The sequence below is a fragment of the Dasypus novemcinctus genome, chromosome 14 (genome assembly GCF_030445035.2).
Source record: "Dasypus novemcinctus isolate mDasNov1 chromosome 14, mDasNov1.1.hap2, whole genome shotgun sequence".
NCBI lineage: Eukaryota > Metazoa > Chordata > Mammalia > Cingulata > Dasypodidae > Dasypus > Dasypus novemcinctus.
The window spans coordinates 83959012-83977351 of record NC_080686.1 but is presented as its reverse complement, the minus strand read 5'-3'; the positions used below and the strand labels follow the sequence as shown (position 1 = coordinate 83977351).

General features: G+C 36.4%; 1 protein-coding gene across 3 annotated transcripts in view; it reads right to left on the bottom strand.

Moving 5' to 3' along the window:
• COL14A1 (collagen type XIV alpha 1 chain) overlaps nt 1–18340 on the bottom strand; it is a 202674-nt gene that overhangs the window by 52098 nt on the left and 132236 nt on the right. For all 3 annotated transcript variants that reach the window (XM_004480742.5, XM_004480745.5, XM_004480744.5), the window contains exons 34-36: nt 16757–16915; nt 7329–7406; nt 4164–4250 (exon numbers count right to left, since the gene is read on the bottom strand). In XM_004480742.5, the coding sequence (XP_004480799.1) occupies nt 4164–4250; nt 7329–7406; nt 16757–16915 (324 nt within the window). The remainder of the gene's footprint in view (nt 1–4163; nt 4251–7328; nt 7407–16756; nt 16916–18340) is intronic.

Sequence of the window (18340 nt, the reverse complement as noted above, 5' to 3'; positions counted from 1 at the left end):
GGCCCTGAAGGTATCACAAAAGAAAAAGACACTATAAAAATAACTAGAAAGCTTTGAAAAGGAACCAAATACAACTGCTAGATACGTAAAACATACCAATTGAAAATGGAAACCCAATGAATAGCTTTTTTTTTAAGATTTATTTATTTTATTTATTTCTCTCCCCTTCCCCTGCCCCCCTCCCCCAGTTGTCTGTTCTGTGTCCATTTGCTGTGTGTTCTTCTTTGTCCACTTCTGTAGTTGTCAGCGGCATGGGATTCTGTGTCTCTTTTTGTTGCGTCATCTTCCTGAGTCAGTTCTCCATGTGTGAGGCACCATTCTTGGGCAGCTGAACTCTCTTTTGCACTGGGCAGCTCTCCTTACAGGGCGCACTCCTTGCGCGTGGGGCTCCCCTACACGGGGGACACCCCTGTGTGGCACGGCACTCCCTGAGTGGCATGGCACTCCTTGTGTGCATCAGCACTGCGCGTGGGCCAGCCCAATGGATAGTTTAAACAGCATATTAAACATGGTGAAACACAGAGCAGAAAGATAAATTTGAAGAAATTATACAGGATGAAGTCCAGTGAGAAAAGCAGAAAATAAGACAAGAGAGGTTAAGAGACATGGAGGGTGAAGCAGTTGTGGTTCAACTGACAGAGGACCAACCTACCATATGGAGGATCCAGGGTTTTGATACCCAGGGCCTCCTGACCCATGTAGTGAGCTGGCCCACGTGCAGTTCTGCCACGCACAAGGAGTGCCGTGCCACACAGGGGTGTACCCCACACTCCAGGAGTGTGCCCCACAAGGAGAGCTACCCTTTGTGAAAAAAGTACAGCCCACCCAGGAGTGGTGCTGCACACACGGAGAGCTGATGCAGCAAGATGACACAACAACAAAAAAAGTAACACAGTTTCCCAGTGCTGTATGACAAGAATGCAAGTGGACACAGAAGAACACACAGTGAATGGACATGGAGAGCAGACGGGGGGGGGGGAGGGAAGAAAAGTAAATAAAACAAATCTTTAAAAAAAAAGAGACATGGAGGAAAAAATTAGACGTTATAACAGACATCTAGTAAGAGTTCCAGAAAAATATAACAAAAATTTTAGGAGAGAGGCAATATTCAAAGAAATAATGGAGAATATTCCAGATTTAATGAGAAACATTGATACTCAAATTCATAAAGCCCCTTAAAATTCCAAAAGGCAAAACAAAAACCACAACAAAAATTTATACCAAGACAAAAGGATCTTGAAAGCAACCAGTGAAAATTGGTACTATGCAGAATATCCTCCCTGACTGAATATGGTAAAAGAAATAAGGCATTAAGAAAAAAAACAGAAATCCCACATGACTGGAAATATAAAGACACTTCTAAATAAATCATGGGTAAGAAGGAATAAGGAAGAATACAAGGCACGATAGATTACAGAAAAATTATTATAAAATATTATATTAGAATTAAATTTCTAGACATTATAAGTTCCCATAAATAACAAACAAGCAAATCACAAAAAAGGTATTTGTAAATCATATCACTAATAAAGGATTAGTGTCTAGAATACATAAAAATGTCTACAAATAAATGAGAAAAAGACAAGCAGCACAATAGAAAAACCAACAAAATTTATAAATAAACCACTATTTATGTAGGAAAAAAAACAAAATAGCTCAACCTCACCAGCAGTGGGGGAAAGAAATATTAAAATAACAATGAGATTTGGTCTTCACGACATTGAAGATGTAACTTCTTTTCTCTCCAACAAGTCTGATTCTAAGTGTCATTACGAGAGCTTTCACACATACTTGCAAGGAGACAGATAAATGATGTTCACTGTAGCAATATTTGTAGTAGGAAAATACACCATAGTAATCGATCAATAAACTAAGGTTTATATAATGAATAAACTTATAGCAGTTACAACTAATGAACTAAACAAGTTACATTAACCTAGATAAATTCAAAAATATACTTTGAGGTGAAAAAGGCAAGTTTCAAAAAGATACCCTATAATGCCATTTAGATAAATATCAAAATACATAATATTATAGTATATAATATTGCTTAGGAATGCATGCATATGTAGTTGGACTAAAAAAAAACATAAACAGTACTGATATATATCAACTTTAGGGGAGGGAAGGAAAAGGAAGGAGAGAAGAAAAAAGGACAGGAACTGAGGTTTTAGATGTGTCAGTAATTTAGTACTACTTAAAACAAATGAGTGATCTGAATAAATAAAGTGAAAATGATTTATTTTGATGGTGGATACAAAAATACCTTTTATATTATCTTTTGTAATGTTTTCTATATTTTAACTTTAATAATTTAAAAATAAATATATTTAAGATATTACAAGAGAAAGTTCACTGTATAAATTATACACAAATGTATGCAACTTTAATTTTAGCAAAAGAATATGTGAAATGAAATAATCCATGAATAACAACTCAGCTTTACCCCCTAAACCTACTCACACCCACCCTTTTGAGCTTCCTAAGACTCCAGGCACTAATTCTTATCCTCCACCAGGTTTGAAGAATATTTCTTGATAATACATGTAACTTTCACTGAAACCATCACTGACGTATATTTTCATATTGCAGTGAGCAAAAAATGGCCATGAATCAGTGAACTACTAATATTCTCAAGGAAAAGCAACTATACTTTCTACACCTTAGAGTAGCTAATAATTGTTGATTCTCACAATTAAACGCGTCAGAGATTTGGAGAATCTGAGATTCAGCTACATTTCAATAAGCAATCCCAGCAATTCTGCTACAGTTTGATAAACTGTAGCATATAGATACTGCTTTGTATTATTCTGCAGCCCAACAGGAAAATTTGGCACATGGCTGACAATAAATCTTCAACTTCAATTCCCATTAAACTAAAGACTACACCTTACAGTTTATTTAAAGTTTTTAGGATACAGAATACTTATACACACACAATGCCAGTTAAAGAGGTGGGTCCTATTTTATACGTAAGGAAAGGAAACGGAGGTTTGGAGGTTCACAGTGATTCAATGACTTGCCTAGTCTTGTGATTTAAATTTAATGCTTTTATTACCCCACATCCCATTCTTTGGGATAAAGGGCCCTTTGTGAAAGAAAAAAAAAAAAAGAAAGGTTTTGTATTTTATGTGGGAGCTTGAAAGAATATTCTATATGTCAGAGATAAAGGAGGAACTACAGGGATGTATTTCAGATACATTTAGCAGGTCTTCTTCCTTCAACAAATACAGTAGATAAATGAAAGAAAACCATGTTCGTGGGGCCAATCCCGAGGGAATATTCACGCTGCAAGTCCGCTGTCAGCGCGCTTACTGACTGCAAGTGCTTGCGGCGCTGGGCTGTCTCTGGCTGGTGAACGAGTAAGCACAGGTAGGGCAGGAGAATATTCTTCCTGCCAGGTTGGATTTTCTTTGCTTGCTTGTTCAGCCTCTCTGTTTTCTTTGTCTTTCTGTGTTGATCTATTTGCCATTCCCTAACCACAGACCAGCTATATCAATCATATTTACCTCAAAGAAACACTTAGAATCCAAGTTTAGCAGGTTAGAAAAGACAAAAAATGAGCATTTAAATATATTACAAAAAATTTTCGTGGAAAATTCAAAGACCTGAAGGTATAATTATTTTCTTTCTTTCCTTCCTTCCTTTCTTCCTCCCTCTCTCCCTCCTTTTTTCACTTTCTTTCTTTTCTGCAGTAAGCTCCAGTCAGTAGTGGAGAATTGCATGGTCCAATGGGGCCCTTTTCCTGGTGAATTCAAAATCTCCCCTTCACCATGTAAATTTTGATACAGAATGGGCAAATTAAGGGTATGCAAATCTTACAGGGAAGGCACAGGGCCACCGTTGGAAACATTCATACTGAAAAGAAATAGCAGTATTTTAGGGGAAGGTTTTGAATATATAGCAATGTGAGCGAGAGCATGGCATAGCAGTTACGGGTAGCATCTGCAGGAGTCAGGAAGACCTGACTTGGAATGCCAGCTTCACCAAGCTGTGCTCTTTAGGCAAGTTACTTAATGTCCCTGTGCCTCAGTTCACTCATAGGACTTAGTAAGAGGCATAGTACTTAGCATAGTGGCTAACATAGTAGGCATGCAACAGATAATAATATTATTAAATAACATTTGATAATATTTAGGAAGCCCCACCTAGGCAAGACTTACTGGTGGGCCTGCTGGTCCCAGAGCCCCTTTCATGGTTTCAGAACAGGAGCAGGAATGTGGAAGCTCTGGACAGGTCTCCTCATCCCTCTGAGGAGAAAAAAATAACACAACTGTTAAGAAGAAAATCTACACAAATGGCTTTCCTACTCAAATAAAGCACTTTCATTTAAGACTTTTTCTAATTTTAAGTGAGAATTAATCTGGAAAAACAGAGAGTATTCTCTCCTGATTATGAAATCTCTTCTGTAAAGAAAAAATGGATGGGTGGCCTAGTGAGTCACTGATAATCACTATATTGAAGGGATATTGATAAAACCAGCTTGGGAATGCGGGTAAGAACAGAAAGTCAGGGGTGGGTGCAAAAATAAAATAAAATAAAAATCTGGGTAGAGTAATAATATATGAGGAATTAAAGGTCTTGAAAACTTCCATGTCATTAACAATTTTCAAAGGTTAAAAGAAAACTTGTTGGAAAGCCCAATCAGAATGACTGCATATATACTCAAATAAACAAAACAAAAACAAAAACAGTACTTCAACACATCATGGATTTTCTGCAACAATTTCAACAAGCACTCACATTCTGTAGTTGAAAATAAGAAAGTATTTCAGCATTAATATAAAGCTTTGAGAGAGGAGGTCCTTTTTCTTCTCTCAGAGAATTTTATCGCCATGTGATATTGCAAGATAGATTATGAATGTCAGGCTGAATATATCTGAATGAGTAACTGGAATGTAGATGAAGAAAGAGAACTTGAAAAGAGCTATTGAACAATTGGGGAATATCTCATTTGGAGCAGCAACCAAAAGTGTTGGGACAGGGGCTACAGTACTTCATAAGGTTTATTAGTCCCCTTGGACAGAGAGAATGTGAGCTTCGCTATTGAAGACTTTGGGGGAAAATAAGGTTACAGCTCAATAGAGCACAGATGACAATTAAATTTCCAAGTTGAAATTATCTTAATCTGAAATATTTACAACAGAAACCCCCAAATGTTGAGCAAATGGTCCACTTTACAGAGACGTTTTTTGAGCAATAGTCAAATCATTCAGCTCATTATAGAAAAACTCTCTCCTAAGACATATGGCCTGGTATTTGGCTCACTAGAGTGAAATACAAACTTAAGTACCTGAAGATTTCCAAAGAAAGACCTACAGCAGGCCACTGTGACCAGAGACTCAGCCTCAGGAATGGTTTTACCATCGCTGTCAACCATGTTCCCAGTCAGGTCTTCCAGTCAAGGAATTTATACATCTTCAACGACGGATGTGAGAAGAAAAGCATTGGGAAGGGCTCAGCAACTTCTGAGAAGTTGTGATCATATTAGGTTGATACAACATAGGATTCTGTGTTCCCCCTTCCAGGTTCCAATTTACCTGCACTGAAGCATGACATCATGGTGTCTATGATTTAATTCCTCAACAGAGATTAACTAGAAACTTATTTTGATGAAGGAAGTGTAGATTACTTCCTTCTTAAACATAAATGCCATAAATTTACTACCTGCAATAGATGTTGTGATTCTGGTATAAGGTCTTAAAAAGTCAAATCTCTTAGACTTTATGAATACTTCTCCATGCTCCTTCTCCAGATTTTAGTTATTAAGATAGGAATACTGCCCATGGTGACAGCTTCATCCATTTCAGCTCACTGGCTTCTAAGGATCATATGATATGAATCTGGTCTTCTGGTTTTACATATACAGGTAAACCCCATGAATTATACTTAGTGTTAATGATAAGAAAAAGTTGACGTTCTAGTAGCTTTGCAAAGGTTACAGAGATTATGACTAGGGTTACAAAACTGTGTGTCCTGGGGCACTACAAACAAACTCACAGGGGTGCTATAGTATATTTAAAATACTAAGGTAAACTGCAATGTTTGGCATCCATTGGACTTCACATTAAGTAGCATAGTTTCAAGATTAGATTTTGGTTAGACTCTTTTAAATGATGTCATATCTCTGCAAAGCTCGTTTTTCAGCAGTTGCTGGGATGAAAAGTAAGTACCATGGGAAAAAGTCAAATGTGGAACAGGAAGTAAGGGTGGCAATGTCCAATCTGATTCCAAGTTATAAGGAAATATGCCGGGCCCAATAGGCACACACATTCTATCAGTAAGTAATTGTGGTTATTAAAGAATAGAAGAAAAATGTTTTTTCTTTCAGTTTACACATATTTTTTTATATGGTTGCTATGTTGTTAGGACATAGATAAATATTGTTGTTTGGACCGGTTTACTTAATATATGGAATGATCAGGTATTTCTTTTGGCTTGGGGTGCAAAGAAAAAAAGTATGGCGACATTAAGGGCTTTGTGAACCCAGAAAATTAGGAACATATGGACTTTGTGTAAACGGTGTCCACTGGAGTTGGGCAGTTCACATCATGTATGTGTTGGTCCTGATTGTTTCAAGGATGCTTTCTTCTTAGCCTCTTTGTAATTTTAATTCTCTTCACAATAAATTACCTGTCATGAATGTTGAGACACAGAATTTTATCTTCAGAGAAAATTTAATGTAATTTTAGAAAATTTCAACAAAGAACAGGTCAAATAGTATGTGACAGGTTTGAGAAGCATTCGTGAAGTCTAAAAGATTTGAATTTTTAAGACCTTACATCAAAATCACAACATCTAATGCAGGTAGTAAATTCATGGCAATTGTGTTTAAGAAGGAAGTGATATTCTCTTCCTTTCTGGGGAACATCTGAGCAGAAAAGATCAGGGCCTTTGATTAGATTACTTCAGTAAGGCATGATGACCCAGTTGGAGAGACGGACAGAGAGAAAAGACCTACTCAGAGAAGAACCCATAGAAGCTGAGAGAGAAAGCCACGAGAGCAAGAAGCTAAAATCAATGGAACCGGGGAGAGGGAATGCCACAGAAGGAGCAATAGAAAGCTGGAAGTAATGAAGCCTGGAGGGAAAGACAGAAACCGGCAGATGCCACTGTTGTGTCCTTTCATGTAACAGGAGTCCAGGATCTCTGGCAGCTGTGTCTTCAGGGAGAGAGCTTTGCCTGATGCCTGGATTTGGACAGTTTTCTCAGCCTCAGAACTATAAGCTATAAGTTAATAAATCCTCATTATAAAAGCCAACCTATTTCTGGTGGATTGTCTTGGCAGGCTTTAGCAAACGAAAACATAGTGAAAGAATAATTCTTACCAAGCCTGGAAGTTCACAGCATTTGTCTCGATTCGCCCATGATGTGGAACAAACAATATCAAACATCTGTAACTGGAACTGTATAATTTAAAAAGAAAATTCTCATTTAACCTATGGGTAGACTATGTTTATGATTATAATGATCTTATATTATAGATCACATAATGGAGCAGCAATAACTTTATAACATTGCAGTAAGTAAATAAAAAAGTAACTCCAACAATACCAAACTAATTATGTTTCCCAAATACACAGTGATGCAAGAATTTATCTAAAATCACTCCCTCCACCATCCAAACATTCTTACTTATCACAATTCCCCCTCTTCCATCGCTACCTGAAGCATAAGCTTAGCTACTCTGTTGAAGCCTTCCCTGTGCTGCCCTTCTCCGCCTCTCCTGAATGCCTCTACAATCACACAGCCTCTTTTCTAGCACATCTCCCACCACACAATAAAATTATTTATATTTCTCCTCCGTTGTATTCATCTTTGCATCCTCTATCATAATAGGCATTCCTGAAAGCTTGCTGAATTAATTCTGACTTCACTCATTTACGCATACTTTCAGCAAATTTTTCTTCTGTGTATAATGTAGGCAGGATACTCTGTACTCTGCTAAGATAGGAAAATGAACAAAAACTACAGTCCTGCCCTGGAGGAATTCACATATGGTGGGGAGCTAGGCACATAAACTACTGTATACAAAGTGACGAATGTCATGACAGATTCTCATATGGTGTTATGAGAACTTGTGCTAAGCATATTTTTATTTAGGCCATTGATCATGCCATAAATATTTGGACAGTCTTGCTCCACTCATGTATATTGGTGATAACTCAATGCACAGTCTGAAATATACATAAACATCATTATAATATCATTAAGGGCTAACATTAGCTTAATGACCCAACTATTTCTAATATATTTCTCTTCCTATTATATTATTTTGAAATATAAAAGAGTTATCAATTACAGAGCTGGGGAAAGGATGTCATCCTTTTCATTTCATGTCTGCAACCTGCCTTCTGTGCTATTTTCAACAAGGGCTGGAAATTGGTGCCTTATTTTCCCTCAAAGAATACTCTTCATCCTCTGTCAACCTCTTGGGCCCTCTGGATAGAAATGAGATTATACTATGGAAATATAACATTAAAAATGCACACAGTATCACAAAGAGCCTGTCCTATCTGACAATAAAGAGAATGAAATCAGATTTTCTCTTATTACACTCTAGAACTGTGCTTTCCTGCAAATGTCCAGGCCAACCGAGTTTTGCAAAATCAATAAAACAACTTTTGAAAGCCGATCTGGGAGTCAAGGCATCATGCTTTCTTGCTGTTGTTGCTGGTTTTTTAATACATCCATTGGGCTGTTTGAGAAAATGGGTGCATGGCCTGCTGCTCTTTTTTCCCTAGATGATTTAAGTGTTTTTTCAAAGGTTGTCATATCTGAGCCTCTGTAGGACCGCCTCACAACAAAATTATGACTTTTTAAAAATTAGCTTTTTAAAATTAAAACATTTCTAAAAGAACACTACTGTGATTTCCATCAACAATAGCAATGAAAATATTTCAAGGTGCATAGGGGCTGGGAGGGCTATGGAGCTATACTGCCTGGGTGTACACCCTGACTCCTTCATTCATATGCTGAGTCATTCTGAACAAATTATTTAAGGTCTTGGGGACTCAGTTTCCTCATCTGTAAAACTAGCATAATAATAGTAGCTATTCATATGGCTAGTATGATGATGAAATTAATTTATATATGGAAATATTTAGAACAGTGCTTAGATGATATTTATTATAAAAAATAAATATTACTTTAAAATTCTATGCATAACTTTTCATAACTGAACTGAATTATTTAAGGGACCAGAGTATATAATGAAGAGGAAAAAAAAAATTAGAATTAAAGTGAAAGTGATACAATATTGAGGGCAGAAATGTAACAGCTATAATAATCAGATTATCTGTTTAATGTTTTGGTTGAGAAAATCTTAGCAAATAGCAACAACAACAGCCAACATTTGTTGAACACCCGCTTTGTACCAGGCACTATCCTAAATACTTTTCTTACATTATTTAATCTCAGATAACCACTGTAAGGTATGATAATAGTAATAACTCCATCTGGTAGATTATGGGCTGGGATGAAAGGGTTTAAGAACTTAACCACATGCTAAAAGCTTCACTCTAGTTGGAATTTGAACAGCACACTCCATTTTCTGTGGCTTATTTTTCAGTAAAGGGATCTGTAGCCTAATGTTTGAACTGCAGGAACCCAGCTTAACCTTACGATGCCATTTTTTCTGGGGACATTTAGTAAATGGGGTCCATTATGACAGCATTCGATAGATCGAGTTAAGTATGTGAATCATTCATCTACTAGGAAATTTTCCATTTCTGAATATAACCTTCAACGTAAAAACATTTTTGTGAATGGAAAGATTTACTTAAAGCAAAGGCTTTCACTAGTCCCAATGTATACCAGGCTTTTTTGAACTTTTTCAAATAAACATTCACCAACTAAGAGCCTATAACAGTATAATGGCTACATACAGATCTTTGGCTAGACTTCTGCTCTATTGAATTATTGAAATTCTTATGAGTTCATTTTATTTATTCAAGGGGTGGAATGCCTACTAAGTGCTTAATGAGGCCACTACTATCATTTGAGGAATGTTTTGTGGGCTGTCTTTTCTTTTTTAAGTTAGATGAAGTCAGTAGCCTTTTCTTTGTGAGTACAACAAATTTATTCATAACTGTTTGCATTTGTCATATCTTAGATTCCTCAGCCTTTATTTAGGTATTTCTTTTCCAAATATCATTTCCGTGGATTGGTTAAAAACAAAACAAAAAATCGTCTCCAGCTTTTATTCCAAAAACATCACACACATATTTACACAAACTATGTAGGTGACAGTACAGATGGTATGTCAAAAGATCCTTTACCTCGGTGCCTTAAGAAACAAGGCAATGTGGTATAAAATAAACCCTACTTCAGGCAACTAATGCAAGAAGGGAGCCCCTTTTTCTTTTTGTAACTTTTTTCCTTTGTAACTAACTTAATATTATAAAAGATGGCCTTGCAAAAAGAGAGTAAGAGAGACTCAAAGCCTCCTACTTTCACTTTTTTATAATATCTTGCAAAGGAATACTTAGCCAATTACAAATGCTCATTTTCCATTACTGGGCATTTCTGTCTGGGTATAGCACAAAAAGCAAATCATTTGAGGTCCAATGTTAGCATGAAAATAACATTAAAATATTTCTTAGCAGTTGAGTTAGTATGGTCTGTGAATGAGAATTAAAATTTATCCTATGCTCCTTTTTCCACTCTATGCAAGATTTTGTCTGAATTTTTTTCTAGCCTAACACAACTAAGTTTGCAAACTGAAATCAAACCACACCTAAACTTATACAACTATTTAGAGAGCCATACATTGCACAAGAATACTGTAGAAAAAGTGTTGGATGTAAGAGTCAGTAGACAGGGGCCTTAGGCCATGCTCTGCCTTTCATGTGGCATTTAACTTTTATTGACTCAAAACCAAGACTTATTAAGCATTTACCACTTGTCAGGTATTGAACTCAGTGTTTCTACATGTTCTTAATCAATTTATTGAATTTATGGAAAACTGTGAAGACACTATTAGGATTAGGAAAATGAACATTAACAGCAGTTGTACTTGCTGGCAGTATTTAGGATGTTTACATATAGATAGACTTCGGGTGGAAAGTTTTGATTATTTACTTTCAAGGCCGTAATTGAGTCTCTGAGTCCGTCAATGACCAGAGGGTGACTAGAAGAGCAGGCTCCCTCCTCTGCCTTAATTTATATAGTAAAATCAGAGTGAGAGGCAGTGGAAGAAAGTACTAGAGTAGGAGCCAGGTAATCTTAGGTAAGGCAGATACAATCTCCTATCTCGCGTTCCTCACGGTAGGAGCGCCTCCCTACCTTCTTCTAGTCTCAGGGTCTCTATCAGTAAAGTGAGAGCAATAAAAGACTCTCCTCCTGGGATTATTGGGGGATCGAATGAGATAATCTCAGAAAATTACACACTGCCAAGCTAACAGGAGGCACTCAATAAATATTAGCTACTATTATCAGTTTAAGGATTAAAAGAGGTATTTCATGTGAAACCACACAATCGTTTCCTTGTAATTTAACACTTGCTTCTATAGTATCATCCACTAGTCTACTGTTGATTCCTACATAAAGCTCTCAGTCAATAAAACTATAGAGAGCTCCAGAGCATAAATTACATTTCTCTTTTGTGTTAAACAGCAGAGGACTAAATAAATGTCAACTGGATAATAACACAAGCGTTAGATTTGAAAAGGTAGAAGAAAAACACTAAGAAATATGATCCTATGTCAGAAGTTCAAAAATTTTCTAGACTCATTCCTGACTGAAAGCATTATCATTTTATTAGGTATCTGAATAAAGAAACCTCTCTGGAGAAAAAAAAATATTGGAAAGGAGAAGCACAGTTGGTAAGTTTCTTCCCACATGTGTTTTGATGGCTGAATTAAGCCTGCTCTTTCATTTGGTCTTGCTAGAGACTGTCGTTACCTATAAAATCTTGCATTGCTGAGCACAAGTGGTTTTTATTACAAATGTCAGTAAATTCAGTAAGTAGTGACTGTATCCCTAAAACCATTAATCTATCTTCCACTCAACTTCAATTTAAAAAGACATTTTCTTTAAAGACTGTATCTTTAGAGGCTTCCGTCATCAGGCATTTTTTGAGTCATTTCTGAATTTTCCAGGGAATGCTGATCTATAAACCATTAATCCCTCTTATATGATAATTGCTCTTCCTGGAACAATTCGACCTTTTGCTGGAACTGGTGCGGGGTTTTTGGAGTGCAGATGTATATTCATGCTATGTTAGCACTCTGAGATTTATTTCTAAATTGAAAACGGAAGACTGAGGATTTTCTCTTGCCTTGTACTGAAACAATTAAGCAATAACTCTAAGAGCGCGTCTAAGTTTCCAATCCCATTCTTGAAATCTAACCTAATATTAGCCATTTCAACATAATCGAATTCTTCCATAAGTGGGCAGACTGAAGAGCTATTTAATAATCCTTTGTAGACGTCTAGATTCCAACAAAAGGCACCACTTTTCCCCTGCTAGCCTTACAAAGAACTCTTTAATTATTGACTTCCATAAATTCTCCTTTGTCTGCTATTGGCTGGAACTTACCACAGAGGGTGCTCTGTTTAATTGCTTTTCTTTCATGGCCAGAAGTCAAGATTTCTTGCCGGTAGGCCTGAAACAGGCACTTTTGCTTACAGAAATAACTTCTTTGCTATTTAATTGGTCAGATATTTGAAGTATAATTATTACATACCCCATAATTTTAAATATAATTATTGTAATTGTAATTACAAAAGTTTAATTTAAAAATATAAATTGCAATTTGGTCAGGTTGTGACATATATAACAAGAATGATGTCAGTGTCACATGTGAGATGCAATACATGAGAAACAAATTTTTAAGAAAAGACAATGCAATTTATTTTTATTTTTTTTAAAAGACACACTTTTTATTATGAATATCAATATTTTTTATTTCAAAATTTAGAAAAAGTTTGTTATTTGAAAGTTACTTTAAAAAATAAATTTGTAAATTGCAAGGAGAAAATTAAAATATGTAACTTAAGAAAACATACAACAGAATAGTTAAGGAACGTTTAATACTCAAACAAAGAAAATAAAGAGAAAGATAAAATATCAATTGACAGACAATGCAATTTAAATAAGCAATATCCTATTTCATTTCAATCAAGTGCCTCTTGAAAACATCCTCTGTAACTAGAAGTTTATTGTTACTAGATTCTGAAGTGTGGGGCAGAAGAGGGTGTTGCACATACAGACTATAACATGGTTTCTACACAGTGGGAATTTATACTCTAGCTAGGGAGGTGAGATGTAAATGTATGAAAGAATAAGAAATATCTGCCTGCCAATAATCAAGAGCTTAAAATGTGCTAGACTTTTAGAGACGTGAGAAAGTAAAGAGGGATGGAGAAGGTATTATTGACTTCATCAATAAGAACAGCTGTTATTCACTGAATGCCTAGTAAGTGTCGGGCATTTTATATGCATTATTTCTAAAATGAAAAAGATTACCAGTACCAAGTTATTTGGGCTTAGCAACTCAAACACCTAGAATTATTTATCTTTCCTAAATTAAAGGTCATTCATTCATCCAATAAGATCTCTTGGCTTGCTAATTCTGGATTCTTATAAATTCCTGAGTGTGCTATTATGTGAGTATCTTCCATTAGGCAGAAGATAGTATTTCTTAATCACGATGAAATGCTACATATTAAGAGGAGACAAGTCCTCAATATCACGTAAATTTTCTTCATTCCCCTTACCATCATAGAGGAGAATCTTCCATATCTTTCCATATTCTCTGTTTTCAAACATCTAATCCATAGATCTCCAAATCAAAGTAGAAACAAAAGTACTTTTAAATATAATTTAAAGCTTTAACTAATTAGCACACATCTGTAAGTTCTGAAAGTATCAATGTCCCCCTATGTACACAAAGCTTCCACTTCTATGGCTACTACAAAGAAAAATGGCACTACATAGCACTGTCCCAAGGCAAATTAATTCACCTCTCTTAGACACTTTCCTGGTGTGTACTGTATGTGAACGGGTTAGACTAGAGCAGAGGAATTGATCTGTGCTCCTTAAGCTGCCTTAGGCGCCAGGGAGGGTGAGGGACCTGCCACCCCGGTCCCCTACTCCATTCAATCAGCACAAGTTTGTTTTAATCTTATTTATTTATTTGATGTAGTATGAGATTTCATTTGTACAAAGGCATCTTCATCTTTAAAAATCTTTGAGAACCACAAATCTTTCTAAAGCCCCATATCATATAGAATTTGATAAATTCTACACATTTATCAAAGCAGAAAAAAAATAGCAACAATTCATAATTAATTTGATTTTGTTATATAGAAAAGAAATGTACATTAGATAGTTGAAATTGTTTACAAGAAGAAAATGCCTCACAGGCTAGTTGGTTCTAATTCACGAATGACTCAAATTATGGAATGTTGGTAATTATCTGTGAACTCATGGTGCTAAAACAAATACCTGTGTACAGTGTTCTTTTTTTATGGGTAGTGAGTGAGGGGAATATGATTTCTTTGCCAATTGGAAGTCACCCAGAGTTACAGACCACATTGTATGATAAAAAATGTATTATCATAGAATAATTTTTTACTTTATATCAACCATTAAACAGTAAACTTCATTTAAGAAAAAGCAAAATCCAGTTTTAAAATGCCTGAATCTAACCCGAATGTCAGTTTGCTCTGTATAATAGCCATGTATTCTGTATGTATTTTATTGGCTTATATAAATGAGGTTAGTTTATAATATTGATTCTTATTGACAAACCATTTATGCCACAAACCATCATTAGATTAATGTTACTATTGTAATTTTAAAATGCATTTAGAAAATAGAGAATAATTCCCAGAGCATTCTCCTAATAATACAATAGAAGCATATTGTCAAAAGCTTTAAACCATGTGTTTAAGGACATTTAAAGAGGCTATTATCCTCTCTCTAAGCCAAACTCAGCATATAAACTTATTACCTTCCCCCCCAGCATGGAACATGACTCTTAGGGATGAGCCTCCCTGGCACCGAGGGATTATTACCAAGCACGAACTAGTGATGCATTTTGAAAAAGACCTTGGACAAAGGGGCAATATTAAATACAAATGAGTTTTTATGGCTAAAAGATTTCAAAGTGAGTTGGGAGGTCATTCCAAAGTTTACATGTATACAGGTCTCAGGAGGATCTCACTGACTGCCACAGTAAACAGTGCCTCAAGCAGGGGTGCTCCTGAGGGTTCTAGAGATATCTGCACACAATAGGCAGGGCAGACAACTCCAAGAAATCAGCCCCTATCAGTGGGCTTTACCTTGGAATTTATGATAACCTATCTCCCCAATGTATCAGAGTTAGACTAATTTATAATTTTCCTACACCTGGGTCTTATGCCCCTTTTAGTTGAGCCTATAAATAGCATTATACCCATTAAATATACCCAGAGACTTAAATCTTCTGGCTGTTCATATGCCAGTTGAGCCCTGAATCTCAGCAGAGTTGCAGCCATCACCTCCTCTCCAGTTCATTGGACTAACCCAGAACAACTAACAAAAGGATGATGACAGACAATGCCCATCCCAAAAAACAGAGAGTATCTACTGCTGCAAGCAGGACAAGTCCATCCATCTGCCCCATGGGATCTAAGCCTCCTCTCAATCAGAAGCAAAATGGGCATTACCATCCAAAATCCTTAAGACTGAGGAATGAACAAACATAAGGGGAAAATGCAACTATAGACTAAAGTAGACTTATCATTCTAGTAATGGAAGAACTTATGCACTGATATAATGAGAGTGGTCTCCAGAGGTTCTGAGGGGAGGGAGAGGGAAGGATAGATGTAACATGGGGCATTTTGGGGACATTGGAATTGTTCTGCATGATATTGCAATGACAGATAAAAGCCATTATAAATTTTTTCAAAACACAGAAAATTGTACAGTGCAAAGTATAAACCATAATGTAAACTATAGACCATGTTTAGTAGCAATGATTCAATGTTTTCAATTTGTAACACATGTACCATACTAATGAAAAATGTTAATGTGGGAAAGTGTGTGAGGGGGTGAGGTGGGGCATATAGGAATCCCCTATATTTCTGACGTAACATTTATGTAACCTAAAACTTCCTTAAAAATTAAGGAAAAAACCACATGATAAAAAAATAAAGAGTCATTATCTATTTATCCATCTGTGATGGTTAGGCTATTGTGTCAACTGGGCCAGGTAAATGTGTCCAGTTGTTTGGTCAAGTAGCCACTGAGCTAATTGTAATATAAGTGCATTTATGGATGTTAGTCACCATTGACTTTACTGCAGTGGTAAATCTTAGATAGCTGATTACAGTTACATCTGTCAGGGAGATTGCCATCAGCAAGAGTGATGCTTAACCCAATCAGATAAATGCCTTAAAAGGGGAAGTGATTCCAGCATTGAGAGAGAATTGCCCAGCTCATCTTTGGACAGCCAACATCTCCCAGAACTTGTCAAGAACCTTCATTGGACTTTCATCGGAACTCCTGGTTGCAGCCTGCCTGCAGAACCTGGACTTGTGGATCCCCATAGATGTGTGAGAGACTCTGATAAATCTCTTACTATTGACAGATATCCCTTGTTGATTCTGTTTTCCCTAGAGAACCCTGACTAATACACCATCCATCCATCCATCCATTCATCCATCCATTCACCATCTCTTTACCAAACTTTTCCCTTGAAAAATAGCTAAATATTCTTTAAACTTATTTTTCCATAAAATAGAGGAATTTCACTTGTTTACTTACTGGTGCAGAGTTTCCATTTGGTCCTCTAGATCGAACCATTCTTCCCAGAACTTCTACACCATCTGATGTGATGTTAGCTGATGCATTTATTGCCCTCTCATCTACTTGCTTGCAGTCAACAACCAGCTTGGCCAAAGTCTTGCTGACAATAATATGTAGCTAGGTACAAGTAAAGATGTTTTAGGAGTAAGAAGCTGGAGGAAATATCAACCAAATTTGATATAATTGTGTGACTCATCACGATAAAGAATGAAAGAGGCAGCGGACTTGGCCCAGTGGTTAGGGCATCCGTCTACCACATGGGAGGTCCGCGGTTCAAACCCTGGGCCTCCTTGACCCATTTGCAGCTGGCCCATGCGCAGTGCTGATGTGCGCAAGGAGTGCGGTGCCACGCAGGGGTGTCCTCTGCGTAGGGGAGCCCCATGCGCAAGGAGTGAGCCCCCTAAGGAGAGTCGCCCAGCACGAAAGAAAGTGCAGCCTGCCCAGAATGGCGCCGCACACATGGAGAGCTGACACAAGATGATGCAACAAAAAGAAACACAGATTCCCGTGCCACTGACAAAAACAGAAGCAGACAAAGAAGATGCAGCAAATAGACACAGAGAACTGACAACCGGATTGGGGGGAAGGGGAGAGAAATAAATAAATAATTCTTAAAAAAAAAAAAAAGAATGAAGGAGGAAGGAAGGAATTCTATTGCCATTTTTTTGCTAGAGGAGAAGGGTTCCACTTTTACAACCTCATGATTTTCTCATTTTCAAGTACCATCTCTATTTTTACTTACTTAATATTTCCTTTAAAATAACTTAGAGAGGATTCACTTTAAAATCTAGCCTTATACTAAAGCAACAATATCTGTGAAATGAAAGGATTGGTGTGCTAGTTATGTCTTTTTTTAATGCACATTTAAAATAAACACAAAAAAATTGAAACAAAAACTACATGTCAATTTTCCACTCAAAATCATTTAAGGTAGCACACATTATTCATAAACCACATTTTGGTAATACTTGTTTAGGGTGAGAAGAGAAGATCTAGAATATGAGGGGAAGGGAGAATGCTTTCTGAAAATTCCAGGCCAAATGGAACAAAGACATTTGGCTTAACATATAGCACAGTTTTCTCAAAGTAGGATCTTTAGAATCTGGAGGTCCATTGTCATGTCTTCACATTCCTTTTGAGGATTTGTAAAAATGTGTGTTATCATTTTGATAGTCAAAGGTAAGTATATTCCAGATAGACTGAGTAGTCATATTGTGACCAAGTCCTACCATTAAATTCCAGTGCTCATATATGCATATTGGTTTGTCACCAGGCTTATCCTATAAGTACTACTTTTTTATGTCAGAATAGTGAGCTAAATGAGTGGAATTAATAGTTAAATAATGCTTTCATGTTACTTCACAAGTGAAAGCCAGAAGAAATTATAAATAGCTATCTAAGGTAATTCAAAGAGAAATGTACTGGGCAATATGAATCAGTGTATGAGAGTTACAGCAGTTCGTTTTGTATTCACATTGTAAGCAGATATTGAATTTTAGTGAAATACTTTCTTCTGTCATTAAAATGTCACTTTTAATTTTA